This window comes from Manacus vitellinus, unplaced genomic scaffold (genome assembly GCF_001715985.3).
Source record: "Manacus vitellinus isolate BGI_N305 unplaced genomic scaffold, ASM171598v3 scaffold_37_pilon, whole genome shotgun sequence".
Taxonomy (NCBI): Eukaryota; Metazoa; Chordata; class Aves; order Passeriformes; family Pipridae; genus Manacus; species Manacus vitellinus.
Window position 1 is genome coordinate 3053300 of NW_021940517.1, and position 25732 is coordinate 3079031.

Here is a 25732-nt window from a genome sequence, read left to right on the forward strand (position 1 = left end):
GTTACAGCTCCATCTGAAGTCTTTGTCACTGCCCATGAAGAGTCAGTAGATAAGGACACTCAGCCTGATTTTATCTTTGCAGACTGGAGGTGAAAAGAGTGGGCTGTACTGCAGGAGCATTCTAGCTTGCAAGGTCTTGGACTCCGGTGTTGTGTTTCAAGGTGCAATAGGGAATTTGCTCTCTGAGGTTGCCAAATTAACACTGCACTTGGTGAAAACTAAGCCCAAAGACAAGTTTCCCATTAATGTGGTTTCAGAGAGAGATCCAAAGCTACGCTAAAATACTGTATGCTCTTAAGGTATTAGGACAAGGAAACCATATTTTTATGTCACAATATCATGAAATAGTGCACGTGTTATTAAAGAGAATGTTTTTGAGAGGTATGAGAAAGATGATGGAGAGCTGTTTTGGACAACTGTCTCCTCAAGACTTTCCATTTAATATTCATTTGTGTACTGTGATCTTTTATTTCTTTATTGGCTTATCTCCTGATGGCTATTAACAATCATGATGCTGTGACTAGAAGGTGGTGGAAAAAATGAGGAAATGTCAGAATATTTGAAAAGTTTCTTTTAAATTTCATGAAAATAACATTTTCCTCAAAAAAATTCTCAATAAATGTAGTAGTATCCTAGATTTCTGAATGTTTATATGCTGAAATGTGTGGCCTTGAAAAAAACCCAAACAACCCAAAATGAGGTTGGCATGATTCATCTTTCTTAAAGATTTTATATTAAACCCTTCAGAAGAATACATTTTTCCACCTTTCAGCGGTTTACATTTAGATTAGAGTTTAAGAATCCAGACAGAGACTTTCAAATTTTGTCTCCCTGACACAATGTGTTGTTTTGCTTTGGTTATTTCCATTGCACAAATAGAACAAACAAATCCAGTTAGACTTTTTTCCTAAAAGTGTGTTAAGAAAACATTTACGATACTCTGAGCAGATACACACATTTCAAAATATATGTATATTCTCATGTCCTAATTTTAAGTCAATAGATTTAGTGCATGCATGATTTTTTGAAAGCTTAAATTTCATTTAAATTGTGTTAAGAGCCCGTGTAGCAATGTGTTTCCATGATTTCCATAGGGGTTGACTTGGGAATTACATACATTTAAAATGGCAGCACTTCCTTCAAACATGAGACAGCTTGAGGCTACATCGCAATAGGAAGCTGAACTGTAGTTTGCTGCCCTTAAGGTGATGAATATTAACCTAAGGATTAGTCTGGTATTTTGCAGAGCTTGAAAGAGGTTATCTGTTAACTGGATTCAAAATATTCTACATGTATTTGAGAACTTGAAGCCACTGTAACTGAAATGCTGAAATGAATTTTACAAATTATAATCTAAGTCTACTGACTTTTTTCCCTTTGCTCTAGCTTTCCTTTACCTATATCAATTATTTTGTCAAGTATGTTTTGTCTTTCCATTAATTTTGGAGATCTAGTGGACAAATAAAAAATATAACTGTAATGCCATACATTATGTTTATGCATTTATTATTTGTTTCTGACACGGTTTTGAAAAATTATACTGAAAGGATTGCTGTCTTAAGAAGTGCAATTTTGTAATACTTTAACACAATTTTGTACTGAAGTCAAAGACCGCTAATGTTTCCAAACTTCATGACTTCAAAATTGCAGTGCTATATTCTTTGGGTGGCTATGGGAACGAACTTAAAGCTCCAGCAGTACCTCCCGTGGGTTCAGCAGAAGCAGAGCAGAGTAATGAACACCTGTCTGCCCAGGCTAGGCAAAGTATTTAGGGCATCCCTGAAGAGTCGGTGCACACTTTTTAAAAGCAGCCTCCAGCTGCGCCCTGCCCCACCCAGGAGCTGTACCTGCTCCCTTAGAGCATTCCTAACTTATGAAATTATTTATCATATGTTGGACTCCAAGAAAAATCGTGGACAGTTCCGCGTGACAAAATGCAACACGTAGAGCTGCAGATTAAGCATTACAATTCACAGAGCTTTATACTTTTTATTTGAAGCAGCAACAACGAACATGCTCCAGGGCTCCAGAAGCCCCTTTTGATGCTATTCGGCACCGGGTGCCCTTGCGTGTGGCGGAGCAGGCAGGCTCAGCGGCTGAGATCCGCCCGGGGTAGTTGCCCTCTACAGAGCCCAGGGACTGCCCTCTGCCCCGGAGCGGGAGCTGTTCGCCCCTTAAACCCACATACAGAGCACCTGTAGCCAGCGGGTGTGGGTGAAGGTGGCTTGGTTTGGCGTTCAGAATCACAGAACATTCAGAGTTGGAAGAGACCCACAAGGATCGTGTCCGGCTCCCGCCCCTGCACAGGACACCCCAAGAGTCACACCACGTGCCCGAGAGTATCACCCAAACGCGTCTGGAACTCTGGAAGGCTTGGTGCTCTGACCACTTCCCTGGGGAGCCTGTTCCAGTGAAGAACCTTTTTTCTAATATCCAACCTAAACTTCGCCTGACACAATTTCAGGCCATTCCCTCAGGTCCTGTCACTGGTCACCAGAGAGGAGAGATCAGTGTCTGCCCCTCCTCTTCCCCTCGTGAGGGAGTTGTAGACTGCGATGAGGTCTCCCTTCACTCTCCTCCGGGCTGAGCAGGCTCAGTCACTCCTCGTATGGCTCCTTGGGTTCGAACCCGGCGGGAAGGAGGGAGGGTCTGAGGGGCCGCTGACGGAGCTGGGCGGCTGCCCAGTTCAGCCGTTACCGCCGCCCCCCTTTGAACTTCCCGCCCGCCGCCCGCGGCCGCGCTGCGCGTTCGCCGCCGCACTTTCCAGACTCTGCGGGCGGCGGAGGCGCTGGATGGCTGCGGCCTCTCTGCGTCCCCTCTCGGGCTGGTGTTGAGGGGGGCCGCTGCCCGGTCCGCCGCACTCCCTGGGGTCCGCTCTGGGCTAGTGCCGCCGCGCGGCGGAGGCGAATCTGCCGAGCGTTCCGCCGCGTAGCGCGCTTTGGGCGGTTGTCAGCGAGAAGCAAGATGGCGCCGCCGGCGGCGGAGGAGGACACGGAGCGGCGGGACCTGCTGTGTGCAGACGCTGCGAGAGCAGCGGGTGCTCAATAAGATTAAGGTTGGGGAAGGAGAGCTTCCCGCCAGCGGGAGGAGCGCTGGCTGGCGCCGGCGGTGGCTTGCGTCCCTGCGGAGTGTTGGGGGGGCTGAGGCTTCCCGGGCTTCGTCCCTTCTCGCTCCCGCTTCCAGCCGGTGTTCCCGGCTGGGGCGCTCCCTCGGCGTCGCGGCCTGGCGGTGGCGCTTGCTTTCCCCGTGGTGCTCCCTGGCCATTCGTGGTGGAGCTGGTACGAGGGCCCCGGGCCTGACCGCCGCTCGGGCTGTGCCCCGCGGGAATGCGGGATCCCCCGGGCGGGCAGAGGGACGGGAGCGCGGGGAGCCCGCCCCCGCCTGTGCGGGTTTGCCCTCGTAGGGACCGTGTGGCCTCAAGAGCCCCCTTGCTGCCGCTAAACTTGGGGCTGGGAGCATTCTGCTGCCGGGTGGTGCGGGACGGGGTGGATAGAGTTTATCCCTGCTTCGATACGAAAAGCCCCTATTGAAAATTTCAAGCGAGTTACTGTGGGTCGCTATTTAAACACTTTCTCTTGAGTGTGGGTTGCTTGAACTGTGCCTTGAAGGCTTGCTAAATCTGGAAACTCTCTGGAGATCCTACCTGCCTACAACGAACAAATAATGCCATGCTAAGAAAATATACGGAACATAGTGGAGTGTACACTACTTCCAAGTCTATGGTGTAGCCTGAACTTGTGTCCGAAAGGGTATGAAAATGGTTTCCATTACAAGCTTCCATGAATAACTAGTGTGTATAGTAGACAGCAATATAGGTAAGGAAGCCTAAAAACAGATGGGTTCCCTTCCATGCTAAAGGAGAGATGAAGATTTCACATCAAGGACAGTGGTGTTTGTCCACAGTGCTGTGTTTTAAGCCTTCAGAGGTGGATGGTCATTGCTGATACTTGAGGAACAGTTCAATAATTAAAATGGTTAATGGGCGTGAGAGCATATTTGTGCGTGTGCTTTGAAGTCTCCCGCATTTTGGACTAGTCCTACTTTTCAACAAAAATATTAAAAACAGTATTGTTCTTCCCTTTCAAATGGAGGATCTTATTTAAACTTCCAAAGTAGATGAAGATTCTAGCTCATCTAACTGCAATTAGACTAGGGAGACCTTTTTCTAACTAATGTCATATAGGCCTTTTGGGCCACCTGTTAACCACTCACATAGTGTTAAACAATGAAAGTATGGTGGTAATAAAATTGTAATTAAAAAAAGAATTGCAAGGCAATTGGGTCACATTGAGCCCCTGAGCTGTCGTTTCTTAATTCCTGCCTTTGTGTAACGTGTAAATTATTGTACTACGCTTGCCAGTTCATTGAGTTTTGCGTAAATATATTTATTGTAGTTCACTATTCTATAATGCCAAAAGTGTGCGGCATACAATATACTGAAAGGTATCCTTAAGGCAAACTAGCAAATGACTTAGAAAAATACAAGTCCGAATTATGCCTTTTTTTATTACTAGGAGTTACTGTTTAATAACTGGTATGCTTATGGCTAAGGCTGTTGATTGGAGGAATTCATAGTGGTTTTTTTCTTAGCTGTAAACCTTAACAGGCATGCAAGTTTGATGACTGTGTTAATTGATAGCGTTAATGACTTACAGAATTTGTTCTACTAGTATCTGACAAAAAGCCCATTGCTGGAAGAATTAAGGTTGAACAAGTCTTCTAAATTGTCGTCTTCTAATTGAAATTAGATTATACAATCCATTAAAAAAATTGCAGGCATTCTTTCATTAAAATAAATTAAACAAAATTGTGATCAATACTGTTTATCTATTGTGTGTTAATACTCTTTATTATGTGGTGAACCGAATGTTTACATGTTATCAAAACAATCTTTTTTTTTATACTTCAAAATGCGTATTGACCATTTGGGGGGGGAGGGATTTATTGAAGTAGCTATATTAAAGAGAAAAATGTGGCCAGTGGTATGCATTGGTATGAAGCACTGTAGGTAATTACAGCTCTGGAAGGACTAGAATTTAAGGGGAATTATTTCGAGGGATGGAATGTATCAGGCAGTCAGGTAATACGTTTTATAGCGTAATGACTGAGTAATTTTTAGAAAGAAACTTATTGTGATACCTTTGTTCTCTAATAAAGCATGATTTTATAATGGATTCCAGTTTATTAGTTTATTCTTATTTTGAGATTAATTTCTGGTGAGCATTGGTGTTGATGTAAATTATTTACCTGAAAAAAATGTTACTTGTACAACATTTTAAAAATATGTTTTGGATTTTTGAATTTACATTAGAGTTTGAGCACTAGAGTACTTAATGAAGTAATATTGTGAGAACTGGAAGATGTATAAATGTATTTGCCACTTGCAGTTAAGAATTTCCTGTATTCTCTAAGATGCAATATGTGTGTGTATATATATATGAAAATATATATATTGTTTGTTAATCATTGGAATTAGTCTGATGGATAAGACAGCTTTCTAATGAATTCTGTAAACATACAGAATATAACTGTGGATATTTGGATATTTGTACTTTAGTGAAAATTATAATGATTCTATGTGATAGTGTACAAATAGGAGTGTTGTGTCTTGAAGAGAATGTGATCTTTCTCCTAGGGATGCTGTCATCATCAGAGCAAGAGGAGCCATTATGCTTTTTACTGTGTTTCTTTGTTAGCTTATTTTGGTTCGGTTTGTATCGTTCAATTTCTTTTGTTTTGCAAAAATTAAGTTTATATTACCTGAATTTTGCATCTTCTCTGGAACTTGCTGTTGTTACAGATGTGAGGAAGGTTAGAATCACAAATCTCATATGCCTAGTAAAGCTTTTGGCCTGCTGATACTGCTAATTTCTTACTAATTTGCTTCAAAACATGGACAGCTGAGGTACTGGAAAATAATTTGATGCTAGATAAGATAAAAGTACTATTTTTTAAAATGAGCTTTTAACTGCATACATATAAGTCAGTTAAAATTGTCCTATTTGCTTTTGTATCTTCATTCTATTTATCATAATGACCAGTGCTTTTAAATGTCTTAGAATTACAAGCTGTCATGATGAACATGCTTTACACTACATTGTCATCTTTCTGCATGTTGTGATTGGTTGCTTGTTTTAAAGTTATTCATACCAGAGAGTCAACTCATTTCTTGTAATCAAGGAGAATCATTAATTTTTTTTTAAATATAACATCTATTTCTTTTTAGTTTTATAAGTTAAGTAAAATATAACCGTCTATAATTATTTCAGGTAAACTAACTGAAATTCAACATCTAAATGTCAGTATGGTCCTCATAATATCATGCGTGTATCCTGCTTTGGGAATATGAGAACGGGAACTTTTTGTGACATGCACCTGATAAATGTAGCTGTGGATATTTAGAGTTTATGATTTCAAGTGTTTACTACTTCCTTTGTGTTATGAATTCTTCCTTTTTCCGGCATTCGTCTTTACAATTACATTGCCAGCAAGTTTAACTTTCTTAACCGATTTAGGCTGCTGACAAAAAATGGTCATGCAAACTGCTTGACTGGTCTTGTTCTGTCGCAGATGTGGTCCTGCACTTCACTCATAAGAGAGAAGCAACATATACTTTACTGATATAAAGTATTAAGTTAGCAAAGTTCAGTGGTAAATGTGACGGTGGTTTAGCAAGATGAGATGGCAAATTACAGTTGATTATTTTCTGCGTAGAGGACAGGGTCAGACAAAACTGTCAGGGAGATGCTCCCATTGAGTCGTGAGGTTCAGAAAGGTCTTTATAAATTCCTCTGAGTGGAGTCTAGGTACAATGTGATTCCACTGCTAGTCCCAGACTCGGTCACCAGTTTATGTCTAAAGGATTATGTATGCACAATCAGTCCTTTATGTCACTTAGCCAAGATTTCAAAATTTAACATGTGGTGGGGAGAGCACACCGCCTTGTGCTCAAGGATGAGAACCTCACAGATACTGCAGATGGAGAGGGACAGGGTGGATACTGAGTAATATTCATAGTGAAGTTGCTGATTATGGTTTGGCACCAGCTTTGGATTTGTAATACATATCTGGTATGTATCAGACTGGTGCAGGCTTTTTAGCCTGATGCACACAGGGTTTTAGCCTGGAGTGATCAGCAGAGGTTAAACAGCTTCGTGTTCTGCCATTGCTCTTTCCAGAGCAGTGCATCTGCTCTGTATCTACCAAGGTATATAACAGCCATTTCGGAGTTAGGAAGTGGAGGTGCTGAAAGTTGTGCAGGAAGCTACCCATGTGCTGCTCATTTTTATATATGCAAGAGATGTTTTGGAGTCTGCAAGCAAGAGGTAGTTAGAGGCTACAGGTCATCTTTCATTCCTGGATGGTCTCTAATCTTTTTACTTCTCGTCCAGTATCTGCTATTTAAGTTGCTGTGGATGGCTTTTATAAGCATACTAAATCAGACTAATAACCTTGTTAAGGTGGGTGCTTGTTGTCTTCCTATTAAGAGCATATTTCCAAATTGGATTGGCATTTTTGAGATGTCACCTCAAAAGCGTGTTTGGGGAGCTCTTGAGATACTAAGAACTGTTTTCCCTTGTTCCAGGGAACTGTGGGTTGAGGGAGCTGTTTTCCTGAACAGTACTTAGGATACCTGCAAAAGGCTCTGTATTTAAAATGGGGTAAACTTGTCCAGGTTCTGAAGAGGGATACTGTAATTCAGTGCAGAAAAGATACTTTCTTTCATGGACTACAAGCTTCTGATTTATAGTAAACAGCAATCAGTAAAAAGCAGTGTTGTCTGACGAGCTGTAAATACCCAGGAGGAAAAGGGGAAACATTCTTTTGTTTCAAAACACTGACCCATACATTTCTCCAATACAGACAGTAGTTGTCATATACAATGTTAGCCTGCCTCATTTTAGCTAAGTTCAGTGAAATCAAATTGCTGTCTCATTGACATGAGCTCTTGCCTGATAAAACTACTTAGAACGGGCATCTTCAGGGGATGAGAAAGAAGTCTGTAGGCTTGATGGATGGTAGACACTGCCACCTACCTTACTCATCAACATCTGTCTTGGTTGACATAACCCTGTTTTATTGAAGCCTTAGGAAGGATATGGGTGGAGAATTTGATTATTAAGCTTTACTCTGCTTTACTACTAGACTGTGAATAAAATTGTTCGCGATGTGTTTGGATTATGTTGAAAACTGCTATCACAATGAGGCAGTGTGGAATAGGGACATGTGGGAAACGTGTTACAATCTGTTACAATGTGTTATAATCTGCAAGAGCAGATTGTAACAATGTATGGAACGCAGTTTGGCTTGGTGCGGAAGGAAACCAGAGCAAAGACAAATACAAACCATTCACACTTGCTAAAAACAAGGAGTGTGAGAAGAATGATGTAAATGGATTAATCTGTGCAGTTATATAAGCCTTATATCTGCTGGTGGGAGAAAATTGCTATGGCCATACCTGATCTCAGTCTCTGGTGTTCAAATTCTCTGTGACTGGTCTCAAATCTTGAAAAACCTATATGACATTGTCCATCCTACTGGTTATTATGATTCATCTTATATTAGGGTGATTATTCCTCTGTCCTCAGCTTTTTTATTATATTGCTTTCTACTTCCTTCTGCATGAACTTGAGAATTTTTGCCTTAATCTCGCACAGATTCTAGTGTATGGTTCCATGTCTAAATTTATCGAGATGATATTTTGAGAATATCTTGCTATGATCTGAGCAGTACCCACCTCAAAGGATGAACATCAGTGTGTTGTAGTGGTGCAAATCTTCCTTCTGGAGATAGTGCAGGAATGTGTAACTTCAAGCATACTGTGATGCTTGCAGGATTGAAGGGTCGATTGAGGGGCTGCATATCTGTGGAAAGGCTTTAGGGGGATGTTCTGGATAATGCAGGTAAGAAAAAGGGAGATGTCATAAATACTGATGGCATTATCTTCTAGTGATGAGCTCCTGACCTTAAGGTTATTAATTGGGCACTAAAGTAAATAAGGGTGAACCGGCTATTAGTGGGGAATGGCAACATCTGGGAGAACCTGACGCTGTGTCATTAAATAAATAAGAAGAAAAGCACCTCAATTTGTAATTAAAAGCCACTGGATTGGACCTAAAGGAGTGGAGCAGGCAAACAATCCTAGTTATGTGAAAAAAAAAAAAGACAGTTGTGATATTGTTCCAAAATCTCAAACGGGTCAGACTCTGTATCAACTGATGTATTGGCAACTACTTTCAGACAACTTTGTTATAGAGTCCCATGATCCAGACCCTTAAGGGGGTTTACCCCTATCCACATGTAATGGCTGGTGTGTTTTATTTTGAACAGCTGTAGTAGCCAGTCAGGAATTCTTTGTTATTTTTATTGTCTTCTTATGTTAGTATATTTGGTTTCTGTGGCATAAGTGACAAAGAAAGCCTCACAAGCATGTTAAGTTTATCATAGTGACATAGAACTAAATAAACAAGTTTTTAGCTGTTGGTGGGAAAGTTATATGTAAACTGATTTTGTAAGAATAATATTTAAAGGAATGCAGTGTAAGAGGTTTTGCTGTTTGAAAAGGTGTTGAAAGAGGGTTTTGCTTAAAAAGGAAGTGTTTGTTTTTCCCATGAAAGGATTTTTTTTTTTTGTTGGTGGGACAGAGCAGTTACAGGGTAATCCGTGTTTAGTTATCTCTTGTAATATACATGAGAAAGTCCAGACACTCTTCATACTGTTTTTATTCTTAGTTATGGAAATAGATCTTTCTTTAAAACCCTGATTTCTTTTTTGCTCTTGAGAAAACTTTCATACACTGTCTTTTATAGTTTATTACTGCAATGTTGTCTAATGACTCAGTTAATCAAAATGTCAGATTAAGAGTTGATTAAGGTGGCAGACTACTTCATAAAATGTATGTTATCCATTTGATGCATTCAGTGAAAGAAGTAGGGAAACTGTAGTACTTACAAAAATTAAGTATGCAAGGTTTACACTTAAATATTCAAAGTAGTCCGTAGAAGAATTCTGATTACTGATTGTAATATATTTAGAATTAGGTAAAACGTTACTACAGGAGTGTTTGAATGACTGAGATGCTCTTTTCCTTGAGAAATTCTGGTTTTTGCACATAATCTGACAAGAAATAATAGGAATTTGTATATCTTAATGTTAACTTTTTAAATGGGCTATTATAAGTTATTTGTTCATGTTTCCTGAATGAATTGTAGATGAAGGATAGGTGTTTCAGAGCTACCTGAAACAACTGGATCTTTAACTTTTGGAAGATATAATAGGAGATAATGTAGGTGCTTTGGAATCTTTTTATGTACAAAGAAGTAATTTAGGAAGTCTTGTATCAAATTCTGCTTCCCTCTCCATGCTCCTTCCTCCCGGCTTGTTCTCAGACTGGAAACTATTATTTCTCTGCCTCAAGTCACATTGCCTGTAATCTTATGTGTTTTGATTGTGCTGATGTAGATTACAGTTCATGCCAAGTTGCTTGAGGAGAAACAAATAGCTGTTAAGCTACTTGCTAGCTCTTTGCATTCTATTTGCATAGGGAAAACAGTGCTTATAGAAATGCTATTTGTTTTGTTTTTTACCTGGCAGGCAGAGTTACGAGCGGCTGTGTTTTTGGCATTAGAAGAACAAGAGAAAGTAGAGGTAAGAGAACCTTAAAAAATAATTCAGAAAAAAACATCCTGGTAGTTCTTCATGTAGAATTAAATATAATTGCTTTAATACTTTCTATTTGTGAAATATAAGAAGATAAAAATATGTATTTCTGCATAAGAGCATGATGCATAAAGAACACAAAACAGGATTGTCAGGGTGTTTCCTGATGTTTTTAAATAGCCTTTTGAAATCGTACTTTTAAGTGACAGTGTCTGCTGGGTTTTTATTGCTTCTGTCCAATTGACCAGAATAACTAAATGTATTCTCTATCAAATACTTATTTTAAAAAAGATATCTAGTTGACTGATCAAGATTTTCTCAAATCAGAATAATGTCTTTTGAAATTGAAAATATTATAGTGGGGGTTTTTGACAAGTGTATTGTGAAAGCAATGCAGTAAAATGCCAATACTTTTGGTATTTGCCATAAGGATGTTGTAGGCTTGCTTCAGGATAATTTGCTTTAATACTTAAGGGTGAATTCTTAATTAGCAGATGGACTATGTATTGATACTTTGACAATATAATAATATTAAGGGAATGAGATACTATCAAGATTACATAGCAATACTGCTGTGGTATACAGACACTGGTCTTGTGACCTCTTCTGCTGCCGACATTGCTCCGTTTCCTGTGTCTTTTCATTTTCTAGAACTGGAGAGTAGAAAGTACTGTATGTCCATCCTCTGTTTCAAAAAGAGAGGAATGGAAAACTGTTCTATTCCTCCTCTACTGGTTAGATGGTTGTGCTCTTTCTGCAAAATTGCTTAACTGAAACAGACAGTATTGTGACATTAGTAAGGAGGAGAAGTAGTTATTCTATGATATGAGATTCCATATTCCAGAAATTTAGTGTAAAATTGTGGAAGGAGACATGATGGAAGAGTGATATAGGAGAACAGAACCATCTCTTATGGGAAGCTTCAGCATATTATGGAGTGCCCAGAGAACAACCTCCCATACTATCTGGAGAATAATAGCACTGAAGAGAAATTTGCTGCAGTAGATTTCTGCTCACCATTTCTCCAAAAGCTTATCATGATATTTTAAATCTACACTGTAGACACTGGAAGTATCTTAATACTTACCACTCCTCTGAATTCCTGAATATTAAGCAAGATAGATTTCCTTTTTTTCAGGCAGCACTTTCTTGTGTGTGTATGTTAGTATTTACAACTATAGTAATAAATACATATAGCAAATCCTTTTCTTACCCAGGACATTTTGATATGTCAAGAATGGCATTTAGAATTTGTTTTGAAAAATCCCTGTTTTGACAAACCAAGCATAGCACATTGATTTATTTCAGTTTAAAAATTAAAGTTGAAGAGGGCAAATCTAACAAGGGAGAAAAAAACATTTTCATAATATCTTTGAAGATCTTTTAATTAATAGAAGATTAGTATTCATTTGTGCACTAGTTATTAGCATGGTCCACACTGTCTAGAAGATCTGTAAATTTCCATTTTTTAAAAGGCTGGACTGAGTTTTTTTAAACGAACTTCACACTATATTAGAGGAGCAACGTGGGAAGTTAACTGCTTACCTTACCTTTTTAATCAGTAAGTAAATAAAAATCAGTATGCTAATAACAATTTTGGTGAAATTATCTTAGCTCTGAGACAGATTTAATTTTCTAAATAAATATTCTTTTACATGTAGGTAGTCGAAATAATACACAGGTAGATTTTGAAGAAGTGAATTACATACGTGAGGCATCATTGTGGAACAGAGTACAACAAAACATTATCTTGCTGTGGTTTTCAATTTCTTTCTAGCACAAAGATGATGTTAATTACTGTTTGGTTTTTGCTTTTCGACAGAACAAAACACCTCTGGTAAATGAAAGCTTGAAAACTTTTTTAGGTACAAAAGATGGTAAGTTCTTTTTTTAGTATATACTTGTCAAAATAATAAAAATAGGAAACAAAATATTAAATCCTTGAATCTTATTAACAGTACAGTCATCATGACATACTTTTATTCCTTTCAGATGTCATAATTACCATTCATTCAGAATAGAATTCAATCTATAATATTTGAACTTAATAGTGCTGAAATTGTATTTTTAACTAAGATGATTAATGCATTTAAATTAATATTTTATGATAACCGATGGTTTTGCTAACTCTGAGACATTCTAGACCAATAGAAACAGTAACCAGTGAAAACTGACTGTAGAGGTGCAGGAGTGAATAAACACATAGGAGAAATGTCAAAATGATGTTTTTTAAACAGCTGAATAGTTTAAAAAAAATCTTACACATGAATTTTTTAGGCAATCTCTATGCTCTTGAAGTATTATTGACTTAAATGATTTTGATGTAGTTGCTGGGTTAGATAATTTTGAGTTGGTATACAAATTTGCTATGTGGTACTAGTTTGCTGAATGTCTAAATTATGTTATACTGAAACCATATTAATGTTAAATCTTTGAAGTAAGAATTCTATCTGGTGTATTTTTACTCTTATTTCCTTTTTAGGTCGCTTGGTAGCAGGTCTTGTGGCGGAATTTCTGCGGTTTTTCAATCTTGATTTTACATTGGCTGTTTTTCAGCCTGAATCAAGCACAGTAAGATGTACTGGTTTTATTTGTATGCTATGCTGACTGTTTGGACTGCATGGCAATAAATAGAAAAACTGTAGCAGATTTATTTAAGCCACTTGCTTCTTTTTATAAGAAATAATTTTTTTTATGTTTAGTCTGTAAAAGTTACTTATTGTCATGAAGACACTTTTTTCAGAAACGTGTGCTAATATGAGTATTTCCCTTTATTAAGAATCAATGCTTGATAATTATGAATTACCAAGTTAACAATTTTCGTGGAATCATATAATAGCGTATGCAACAGAACATTCCTGCAACATTTTTTGCCACTAACTTTACTACGTCATAATAATAAGTTAGTATTGTTGCATGAAAATTAAAATAATGTCAGTAATGTACTCTAAGAGAAATTTCAGTGAAACAAAGGACTTTGTGCAGATATGCTTGACAAAAAGTATAGTTCAGTTGTGAGGAACCACAATGCTAATGACAGATTCTTGCATATTTAAAACAACTTTGCATGATCTGTGACAAGTTCAGGTATAGATCAGAAGTAAATTATGCAATAGGTGGTATCTAAAAAGATGTGTAGATGTGGCACTTAGGGATATGGTTTAGTGGTGGACCTGATGATCTTAAGGGTCTTTCCCAACCTAAGTGATTCTATGATTTTATTGCTTTAGTCCACATGCAACAGGAAGTCTTAAATAATCAGTGTTAGTCAAAATATAAGCTGTGTTAAATAAGACCAAAAAGCTTTTTTTATATTACAATATATTTTGTTTTCTGACAGTTATTTCTGTGTTGTGATTCTTTTTTTAATTCTCCTTCAGCTAAATGGCCTTGATGGTCGAGAAAACTTAGCTCGAGATTTGGGAATTACAGAAGCAGAAGGTACTGTGGGTGGTCCCCTGTTGTTGGAGGTTGTTAGGAAGTGTCAGCAGAAAAAGATTTCAGGCAGTGGAGAAGTAAGTAGTATTAACGTGTAATTTCTTTCTTTATTTATTAATTTTCATTTCAATGATGAAAAACTGAAATTAAGAACACCTGGCTATTGTTATATTACAGTGTTTCAGGTTGTTACTATATTATGCCTTCAACTTAACTTATCAGAGAGATAAGAGATAAACATTATGACGATTCTGCTACTTTTAATGCCACCCTAGTACTCTTTACTAATATTCTGCTAAAACATAGTAGCGCAGAGTGGAGCCAGGTGGGTATCAGTTTCTTCTCCTCCGCAACGAGCTGTAGGACAAGAGGGCACAGTCTTCAGCTGCTCCAGGGGAGGTTTAAGTTAGACATTAGGAAGAAGTTCTTTACAGAGAGAGTGATTGGACATTGGAATGGGCTGCCCAGGGAGGTTGTGGAGTCACCTGGAGGTATTTAAGAAGAGACTGGATGTGGCACTTGGTGCCATGGTCTAGTAGACAAGGTGACGTTGGGTCAAAAGTTGGACTTGATCTCAGAGGTCTTTTACAACCTAGTTGATTCTGTAATTCTGTGATTCAGATAAATGACACAAAACACTGTGTCACTTATTTTCTAGTTGCTAGTGTGATTTGATAACACTTCTATCGGTACCTATTTTCTTTGGCATACTTTTAATTTTAATATGACCTGAAAAGCCTACAAGGGGTTTTGTTAAAAACTTTGAAGCTCTTCTGAAAAATATGTATTTAAAACTAAATATATCAAAGTATTGAACTACATGAAGGCAATGACAATTAATATTGTTAATTAAATTAATGAAATCCAACCAATAGCATTTGATTGTGACTCAGAACGAAGTTCTTTACACTCAAGATGCATTCAGTACCCCAATGAAAGCTTAAATTCAGAAGTAGTTGTCATTGAGTTCTTGATATAGCAATTTTCTGTCACGTGAAAGGGGCGTTTCCTCAAGCCCTTGGTGTTTGATCAGTCTGTCAGCACCCCAGGAAAGCTGATACCCTTGTGCCCCACCAGTCTGTCATTGTCCCATTATCGGGGCTCCACTGAACAGTGCTGCTGGATCAGAGGGCGGTTTGACTGACTCGTTCAGAGACAATACCAACAGTGTATTGGAGTCAAATCCTTTTTTACAATTTGGAGACACTCTCTGGGATCTCCTCACTCTTAGTCAAATATGTTATCTGCTGCTGGAGACTGATAGCACCCTTGAAGGACTCGTGCTAAACAGTTTGTGGAATAACACACTTTATTAATAAAAACACCAATATTAGAAAGTTGTGACAGGTTAATGTTGTAAGATTGCTCATGTTAACAAGTGACTGCAAAAACATATTTAAAGCATGACACCAACAAGCTCTAATCACCAACGAAAGCTAGCTCAAAATAATCACTTAGCACCCGTAGAATATGGTTCTTACCCAGTGGGGGAGAACACAGGTTCAGCTCATCAACTGATCCCAGAAGTTATGGTGGAGTCTTCCCTAACTTCTCCCCATTCTTAGTTTACTTTTATACTATTACTTTACATTTAGGTGGAGCTTGAGTGACTCTAGTCATACACCCTTTTGTTACTGATGGGTGTAAGATTTTCTCTCTCGCTCTTTAACTTATAGTCAGTAAAATATGGAGCGCATGCTCAGTGAGGGGTGGTTGTACCTTGGAGGAGGGTGACTTTTAGATGGACTTAGTATTACAATTAGATTATAATGAACCAAGTTCATCCAAGGAGAGAGATTTTGCCACAGTTGCTGCTTCAGCAGGAAGATGACATCTCGTCTCTCCCTTGGTTGACAGCTGCTATGTGATTTACCGTCTACATGGTACCATTGAGTTCCCCTCCCTACAAAGGTTACAACAGAGCTTGACCACAGTATATCCACTCTTCTGCACCCTCTGTTTCATCCCTCTTAGCATGCATTTGGGGTTGCAGGCTGTGTTGTGTGGGCAATCATTGTGCAATGTATTTCGTGCATGCCAACTGTGTTTCACCCTATAATTTCCATTCTGTTGTAACTTCTGTTAGAATGTGAACATAACTTCCCAGTTTTCTCTTATTTTACACCAGGTCATCTTCCCACAGACAATGTCACAGTTTGCATACTGTGCAAGTGAGGATGGTAGCCTTGTTTCTTGTTGGATGGAATTATGACAAAATTAAATATATTTTTTAATAAGTGTTTATGTGAAATTTTAGGTGGCTCCAGCTCTAAGTGATAGCCAGTGCCCCACATCAAAATCATCTGATGGAAGGTCAAGTACACGTTCTATACCAAATAAGGTAGGATTGTTTATATATAATGAAAAGCTTCATGATATACATGAGAGGTAAAAGAGAGAACTCCTATGAAACTGCAGATATGATGGCATTCACTTAAATCATCTGCAATTTGAAAGTATTTATTTCACTTTAGCAAAACTTTTATATATGAATTCAAGCAAAGACCAACTGTTGTACTTGCAGGTTCTCAGATGACATAGTAGCAGCTTGCTGCCTCGGGGCCCAGAACAGAGAAGTAGCTGTAGCTTCCCCTTTATTCTAGTCAGGCTATCATTAAGCTCTTAATTTTCAACAACAATTCTGTTCCTCTAGGATATGAAATTAAAATATTGTTGTTGCTACCACTTATGGGTTTGAGTATTTCTTCTTGCCCTAGAAGACCTGAGATGCTGCCAACAATTGAATGTGATTCTGTGACTGAGATAAAATAGCCTTGGTATGGAAAAGACCTACCAAGGTAATTTTAACTCTCATGGCCTATAATTTGAAAATTTTACTTCAGTCTTCTGAATGAAAGTTGATGACTGATAAAGAAACACTTGGGACATCACAACCTACATACCTGTTGTGTATCTGCATTAAACAATACTGTTGGTTTTGTTTCAAAACTGTACTGTTATTAGTGTGTAAAAAAGAAGTTAATGTAATAAATCTTTTTACTGGTTTAATTTTAATAAGTCTAGGAGAAGATAAAATAGCAGTATTCCTTGCTAGGTAGGAAAGTACTGTGTCTGTAGATTTCTTTATTTGATAAGCAAGATCTTTTAAAATTGTTTGCTTTTATAGTAGGAGTGATCTAGATAGCATAGCAGTGCACAGGATGGAGCAGAAGTTTTCTATGGCAGCAACATTAAACACTTTCTAAAGTGATAAAACAATTTTTTTCTCCCGTGTGATTCTTGATGATACTAATAAATTTATTAGTACTTCTCAGGAATTTGAGCTAACATTTTAGAAAGTGATGGTAGTTATATGTTCTCTGTTTATATTCCCACTTAGAGTATTACCAGACATAAATACTTATTCCTTTCATTCTTTATCTTTCAAGGCTGCTGAAAACACTCAGAGTGATACCAGTGTCTCATCAGGGGAAGCAAGCAAAAGAAGCATTCATTTTCTGCCTAATGAAGCAAAACTAGATCCTCAATTAGAAAACAAAGACTTGAATACCAAAGAAAAAAGTGATGCAGTTGTGGATGAAGATGATGAAGAAGGAGACTCTTTCTTTGATGATCCTATACCCAAACCAGAAAGAACTTATGGCTGGTAGGTAACATGAATGTTCTACATAATACCAGGCTTGTTTTGTCCTCAGGATATTCGCAAACCTTTGAGAGCTAGTTGTTATTTGATTATTTGCACATGTAAGTGGAAGTGTTTAGATCTATTCTGTAACATTTTTTTCTGAAATGTGCATTTCTCTGACTATTCTTTGAAATGCACAAAGAGTGTCCTCTGGGATCTCTTGGGATGTACCTTGAGTGGAAAAACCTGTATCACTTCAAGGTGCATCAGTGAGGCTATAGAATGTTCCCAGCCTATATCTTTGGTGGAATGAACAGGTATGAAGCACAGGCATCAGTGTTTCTTCTTGCAACAGAGCTGCAGTGGTGATCTGTACTAAAAGAAGTGGACAGTGACAGGGATAGTGCTTTAAATATCTGTATGGCTTTGTAAGGAGGACAAAAATCAGTATAAACTGGCTCCATAAACTGTAATAATAATAAGAGTTTCTCACAGCTGAGGGTTTCTTCTTACGTTACAACACCTGTTGTGTGCAGTAAAATTTTCAGTGAAGTGTTGTTTCTTCTGCGTATGCCAATTTTGCAGATGCACCTGAAGCCCATTTTTTGTTGTTCATCTGTGGAGTCTGATGACTGAAAAATATCATTTGAAACAGGAGCTATACAACAACTTTGTTATAAAACTGAAAAACCTATCTTTGTGTTATCATGTTGAGTTATCTTGAAGCCTAGTTTAGGTATCACTTTTGAGTAATGATGCAGGATTTTTTCATGGTGTTCTTTTTGCTGTGCTCAAATAATCAGAGAATTGCTCCCTCTTAGCAGAGATTAAGAAGACATTACAGAATCATTTGTAAGTCAGTTTGGAAGTAGCTCCCCTCATGTTGGCTTTCCCCTCCAACTATGTTGATAGTGGGCAGACCAGCATAAGCTTTTTTGTATTATTACTTCAGTAGATGCTTAATCTTAGAATGGGATCCTTCTGGTACAGCACAAAGCAATCATGCCAGGTAGACTAGGTCTCTTTCTAGTAAATGGATTCTTTGAGAAAAATTATTTGTAATACAGCTTTAGTCAAAGCAAATTTTTTTTCCTCAAAGAGCAGTGATTTTTCTCTGGAAAATATTGTTGGTATTTATTTTCTCTTTTTCTTATTGTTAATATCAAGATTACAACTGTATCTGATTGCATTTACTCCTCCTTACTCAAGGGCTCATTTAACTAGCCTTTAACCAAAGTAAGCATCATAGCAGGCAGTTTAAATGATAAATTGGGAAAATTAGAAAAGTCTGGAAAAACTCCTGCATAATAATATTTACTCATTTCTTATTGTTTGAATTTTCATATGACAAGAAAGAAAATTCACATTGAAACTAGGTAAACTGTATTTCTTTTAAAAGACCATCCAAGAAAGAGACTCTTAAATTATTTTTTAAAGTAAGCATCTTTTTTTCCTAGTAGGGAAATTCCCTACAGGAAGAACAATTTCTGAATTTTGTGTGTCTATAGTAGAGTCACAGTCCACCAGGTAGTAATTTGTAATGCATGATGTTATTATGATGTATGTACTCTAGTAAGGTCCCATAATAAGGTCTGCTGAATATGTTAATAGCAAATGAGCTAGAATCTGATTGTAACTGAGCTGTCTCTCCTGAATCTTTCACTTCTACCCTCCTGACAACTCCTCTAGAGGAGAAAAAAGAACATACTCTTCAGGCGAAATTTCTCTGTGGCACCTTGTGCTGGTGTGCCTGAGTCCCAAGGGGTAAATAAGTAGGAGAGGCATCGCTTGGTTTGCAACAAGGTAATTTCCTCATGGGAGCCTTACCCGTTCCTCTAAGATGAGTGCACTGGAGAGGAAGGGAGCAAGCAGTTACTAAGGAGAATATGAGAGATGATCCAAGTACTCATTGGCTCTAGATCTCTGACCTGTTGTTCAAAATTTTGAAGCATTTTAACGTGTGATGTTACACGTGATGTTTTGGTGATCTAGATACAATGAGTGATTCAAATGTTGTCCATTATTATAGGAATGGAATCACAGCAGCAATGTTCTGGCAATACTAAATGTGAAAGTCTTGGTCTCTTTTAATTTGTGTTTCTTCATCCTTTGCTTGCAAGTAGGATTTGAACTAGGTAGTAACCAAGTGAACTTAAACATGTGATAATGAGATCTATCTTCCTGTAAGTGAGACTGCTCTTAGAATTAATATCTTCATCAGACATAATATCTTTTAGTTGTAAAACAAACTAAAGTTCTGATTTATACCTGAATCTTTCTTCTTTTGGCTGCATTTACATGTGGGGATAATGAAAGGTCCCTTGATAAAAATAGTGATGCTGATGAAGGTGCAGGAGCTCTGTCTGTGGGAGAAGACAGGAGGAAGTCTTTGCATGGGTGAGAAAGTGACTTTCTTAGTGGATGTTGTGCTTGACACTTGTGTCAGTAAACTGCCTGCTGTTTTTAAGATAGCAGAATGAATAGTCCTGTCCCCTTGCTCTTTTTTGCTGTAATATTGCTTTTCTATTTTATGAAAATTTAATAATAGAAAAGAAATGAACTGCGCACATTTTACAGCTCTGTGGAGTACTTATTTATTTGGTTTGTTTTAGGAAAACTGAAGCCAGTAAAGCAGGAGGTCTAGCATCCCTTTCTGATGCACCGCCTCTAAAAAGTGGGTTAAGCTCCCTGACTGGTGCACCTTTGATAAAGGAGTCTGATAGTAAGTTTTCATGTGTTTTTTTCTTTTGATGATTGTAGAAGATATTTCCTGTAATGAGTGAGCTACACATTCAGATGGAAATGTGATAGAGTATGTGGCCCCCTTCTGGTTGTAATGTGCTTTAAAGTAGTGCTTCCTTCACTGACTGATTGCATATTGGTTTTGATATATTATGCTAACATTGGGACATTTTATGTTTTGGAGCATGAAATACTTATCTACATTCCTTTTATTGTGTGTACATAAAGCAGTTTTTATGAGTATGTAATTCTACTGCTCTGTTTTTAAGCAAAATTGACTTACTCCTTCGTATTGTTATCTTACATTATTTGCACCAGTGCTTTAGGGGTATTTGCTTTCATGTTGTAAAACCTGATCCTGAGTACTGGGAAATTATCCCTGTTTACTACTCGTGTTTTTAAATGTTATGAGTTCAGACCTGAAAATTTAATATAATATTGCCATACTATACTATAAAAGTATATAAGGTTGTTATAAAAAAACAGTTGTTATAAATGGTTGATTGGTATGTTTAAGTGGGATCTTATTGAAGAGTCGCAAGTCAGATTTCTGATATAAATGCTTTTGTTTACAGATTTGAATAAAAACTCTGTTTTGAAAGACCTGCGGTTGGTGAATGCAAAATTGGGATCACTAGAATTAGGTAAGTAACTGATGTTAGGAAGCTCTGATATTTTTAATTGTAAATTCTGGCCCAGCTTCTTAGAGCAATCTGAGAAACTGAAATACACATTGAACTAAAATCTTCAGCTTTTACTTCTGACATTCTGTTTGGCACCATTGTGAAGCTGACTGGAGTTAAGAGCAAGACGTGATCTAAAGGATACAGAAAAGGGATAACTGGTGTCTTGTGGATTAGTGTTCTACACATGGAAAAAAATTTGATTCATTCTGTGCAAACATTTGCTAATATCAAGTGATGAATTTTGTTGTCTAGGTTTCTACAAAAAGATTGGGTATATATTTGTGGTAAAAGATAGCCTGATAAGTATTACTGGTTTTCAGCTGCATATTTATTTGCCCTCCACATCTTTGAAAGTTGCCTTGTTAGCTTTAGGTGCAATATGAAGAAGATGTGACAGAAGAACAGTCAACATTCTTTCAAAATAGAGCTGCCAAGTATTTAAGTTTTGTATTCAGCAATGTAGTCAGCATCCTGAAAATGTATGTTCAGTTTTGAAACAGTTTGTGTTAACAGTATTGAGATTAATTAAGGACAAATATCTTTCTAATCTGCACAAGTAATTTAATCTACTCCCACTTTTGCTGGTCGTCAAACCATGTATTTTGGTGCAGGAATAGATTCTTTTTTTTGCATTTCCCAAAAAGAAAACTTGTTTGATTAATAGCTTTTAAAACTTATTTAGGAAACGGAGATGATGATGAATATGCTGATGACTTCAACAGGTAAGAGAAGGATGATACCTCAGTAGCATTATCGGCATACCCACTAGCATATTTGAATTATTTCATAATATTTCAGGCAGTCACTATTGCTGGAGTCTGTCAGTATTTCGGCATTCCTTTAAACTTCAATTTGCTATTTTAATAGGTTTAATTACGAGTTCAAAAACCAACGAACAGGTCACTTTTTGTATAGGGATAATGAGTTCCTTAGAAACCTAGTGCTAACTTTAAGGCAATATTTTGTTCATTTTTTGGGAAAGGGATTTGAGATTTTTTTCCTGAACCATGCACTTAACAGTGTTTTAACACTTTAATTAATGCTATTAGTCAATGATTTTGTTATATGCTGAAATATATAACTGGAAAGTAAAGCATTGTGGGTGCTCAGTAATAAATACTTAGCAACCTCATCCTTATGATGTGAAGGCATTGGTGTTGTAAACTGCATGACAGAGGCCTAAGTACTTCTCAGTATTTATCATGGTTTCATCAAGGTAGAAAGCCATTAGTTGTTATGGGGTTTTAAGTAACTACATATTTAACTTGCTAGGAAATGAAATCCCAATCAAATGTCAGGTATAAAGTGAATGTCATACCTGGGTGTTTGAAAAGGAAGTCTTATTTCTATGATTTTGGTTTTCTTTCTCTTTAGTACTAGTCACCGCTCAGAAAAAAGTGATATCAGTATCGGAGAAGAAATAGATGAAATTTCTGTGGGAACAGAAGAGTCAAATGCCAGTGATAAAGTATGATTATTTCAAAATTTTTGTTCTTGATAGTCTTCTTATCTTATCTTGACTTTACTTCACAGAAGGTTAAAAATAATGTGCCTGCATTATTTTTATAATCCTACATTACTAGGTAACATGCTAAGGTTGTATTATTTGTTGCATTCTGTATTTTTACACCTAGTCTCCCTGCCAAGTTAGATAATATAATGATTAAAGGAAAACACAACCCCACAACAGTTGTTCAGTAGCACAATTCACTGTCTTTTTCTAGGCATATAAAATGTATTTGAAGCTGGTTTAGTACCCAGCATACAAAAGTCTTAAACCCATTATCTCAAGATCTGTCTGAGCATCTCCTAAAGGATTATGAAATCTCGCTGAAAGAGCTTGAGGCCGAAAGGATAGGTTGCTATATGAAGGACTGCATGACATAATACTGTTTTTGTGGTTTCTGAGTTTGCAATTTTATTTGTTTTCTAGCTCGAAAGCATCACACAAGACCTTACCATTTCTCAGTTAAGTGACGTTGCAGATTATCTGGAAGACGTGGCATAGAATTGGACAACAAAATATCTTTCATTGTGCTGGACTAGAAGACTGCTGTGGACTATTAATTTCAGACAATCACTTTTTGCTGGAATGTCCACTCCCTACTCTTGTGCCTTGTGTTTCAAAAGACTGTAGGTGGAGAAGGCATTTAAATATTCTTTACAAGAACTAAATGAAATAGTGTGTTCCCATTTGAGTCTGATATCAGAATTACTTTCTTCATTTGGTTCAGCCAAACCTTTTACAGCAGGAGGTGGATTTTCCAAGCCGAATGTCCATTGCTGGCAGTGGGCATAATAAAAACCAGTTGATAGGAGAACATCAAGAAAGAGGCATGTGGCTTTATAGTGAACTTGCACTGTTATTTTAACAGTCTGTTTTTTGTTTTTTGTTTTTTTTTTAAAGATAACCAAAGCAAGAACCTTCAAAGGTACTGGTTCAACTTACACATCTTTTAACACAATTTTATCAAGTCAGCATGTAGTACATATTTATGGTAACTCTAGCCACAATACCTAATTACTCCGAACTTACTTGAAACTGCTCTTTTACAGACTCTTCTGAAAGTTGGACTTTAACTTTTGTAAAGGCATATCAAATTGAGAGTATCTAAACTCTTAAATCTAAATTTAGCCATATTTAGGAGCTAAATTTAGCACTAGACTTAACTCAGAATATTCTTGTTTAAATGTTTGTCAGACCATTGATGTTAAGACCTAAGCTGTTTTTATGTATGATAATTTCATCAATGTTATCTGTTGTTAAATCACGAAAAGTAATTTTATTCACAAATCATTAACTAAATCTTATTGGGTTTTCTTAAGTTTTTAATGGGTTTTCTTAAGTTTTTAACAGTGTGGTAATGCTTTGTGGAGCTTTTATTATTGAGGGCTCTTCATGTTCTGTAAGCTTACTTTCATTCTTGAAAATCCTTGTTAAGTAAAAATGAGCGCCAAAAAGTGAAACCACTTAACCCTCTGTTTTTCAGATTCTGACTGCTGTACAGAATTAAATGCAAATATTTAAAAATACCATACCGAAAATGTTACAGACACTAAGTTCTAGCTAAGAGCAAATTCTTATATTTTCACTATATACTCTTGCAAAACAGGGTCAGTAATGGAAACGTTGACAGTTCTTTAACAATACTGTACATGGCGCTGCTATAATATATAGGTCATGGACATTTGTAATACTGAAACAAGACTTCAAAATGTGCACTTTCTGAACATTGTGAACACATTTGGAAACTAGACATGTAAGTGAATATAAATAATTTAATTTTAACTTTTTTTCCTTTTTTTAGACTTTGTAATTTTTTTTTCAGGAATACTGTTGGCCTGTCATCAGTGATCACCACAGTGGAAGTAGCTTGCTAAGCTAAAGCCATTGGTTAAGCATAGAAAGCTGCTACTATAACTGGAAGCTGACTTAAATCTTTTTTTGCACTGGGCCAGCAGGCCTGGAGCAGTGCTGGGAACTTAGGCTTGTACATTACATAAATGATTTGAGAGGAGAGAAAAAGTGTGCCTTTTATTTATGTGCACCCCAAAATAGCCAGCAAAAAAGCATCAGAATATTTGGTCATGCTGTTAACTTTTAACTTTGTGCCATATTGTAGTAGCTGAACACAGGAGAATTTTTTTCACCGACAAAGTCCATGTGCCATAGACTTCAAATAGCAACAATGTTATATGATACAGCCTGTGTAAAAAATTCCTTTATGGATAGGGGAACCTGTGCCTCAAGATACTATATATGAAAAGTTTGGGTTGGTATTTTTTCTTTACTTTTTCCTTTTTTTTTTTTCCTTTTCTTTTTTCTTTCTTTTTTTAGGAGCAACAGCATATCTGAAGGAAATAAAATTCCACATGAACACCTGGGAACAATTGTTTTCTGGCATTTATTTTTAAAGTGTGTGGAATAAAGCAGAGGCAGTGTTGTTTGGTTTTTTTAAGTGTCTTAGAAAACACGATGTTCCATTACCTGTTAGCTGTAAGATATGTGGCAATTTATCATACCAAAAGAAGCAAAAAGTTTATTAAATTATTTCTAATTACATTTGAAGATGTGGCCTTTTCAAAAACTAATTACATATTTTAAGTGTTAACATGACTTTTGTTAGCAGAGGAGTGTGTTCTCTTACGTTGGGAGTTAATGGCAAGCCTTGCACTTTGGCTCTAATTAAAGGAAATACCAAAAAGTGGTAAGTCTCCGTGCTGTTCCTCCTGTGAGCTTTTATTGAATTGTGTATAATAATTCAAATTGTAAAATAAAGCTATTATGCTGGCTAAATTGTGTCTTTGAGACTTCTTGAACCAAAAATCTTAACATTTAGATGAATTCAGGAAACTCTGTGGGGTTTGAGGGTTGTCATGAAAAATGCTTGTTAGAGGTATTTAAATATAACTGACAAGTTAAGCTCTCTTGAATGCTTGTTTCACTGTACAATTCAAACCATAGTGTTTAGTATTTCACATTAGGCTTCTCCCTGAAGGACCTAATGTAGTTGAGTACCCCACCTCAGATGTCTGTTAGAATTAACAACCAGAGCCCTGTCATAAAAGATGGGAACATTTCTGTGAGCTGAGAAGCAAGTGTCTTAGAGGGGCATCTACG

The 25732-nt window shown here is 37.2% G+C and overlaps 1 protein-coding gene across 1 annotated transcript; it reads left to right on the forward strand.

Moving 5' to 3' along the window:
* Positions 1-2964: 2964 nt before the first annotated feature.
* Positions 2965-25408, forward strand: FGFR1OP (FGFR1 oncogene partner). The gene is given in 13 exon segments (XM_029961618.1): positions 2965-3012; positions 3014-3055; positions 10594-10647; positions 12482-12536; positions 13142-13230; positions 14040-14174; positions 16355-16438; positions 17487-17704; positions 20296-20405; positions 21001-21069; positions 21794-21833; positions 22486-22579; positions 23045-25408. Coding segments are annotated over 13 exon segments (1113 nt in total). The 3' UTR covers positions 23120-25408.
* The last annotated feature ends 324 nt before the right edge of the window (positions 25409-25732 follow it).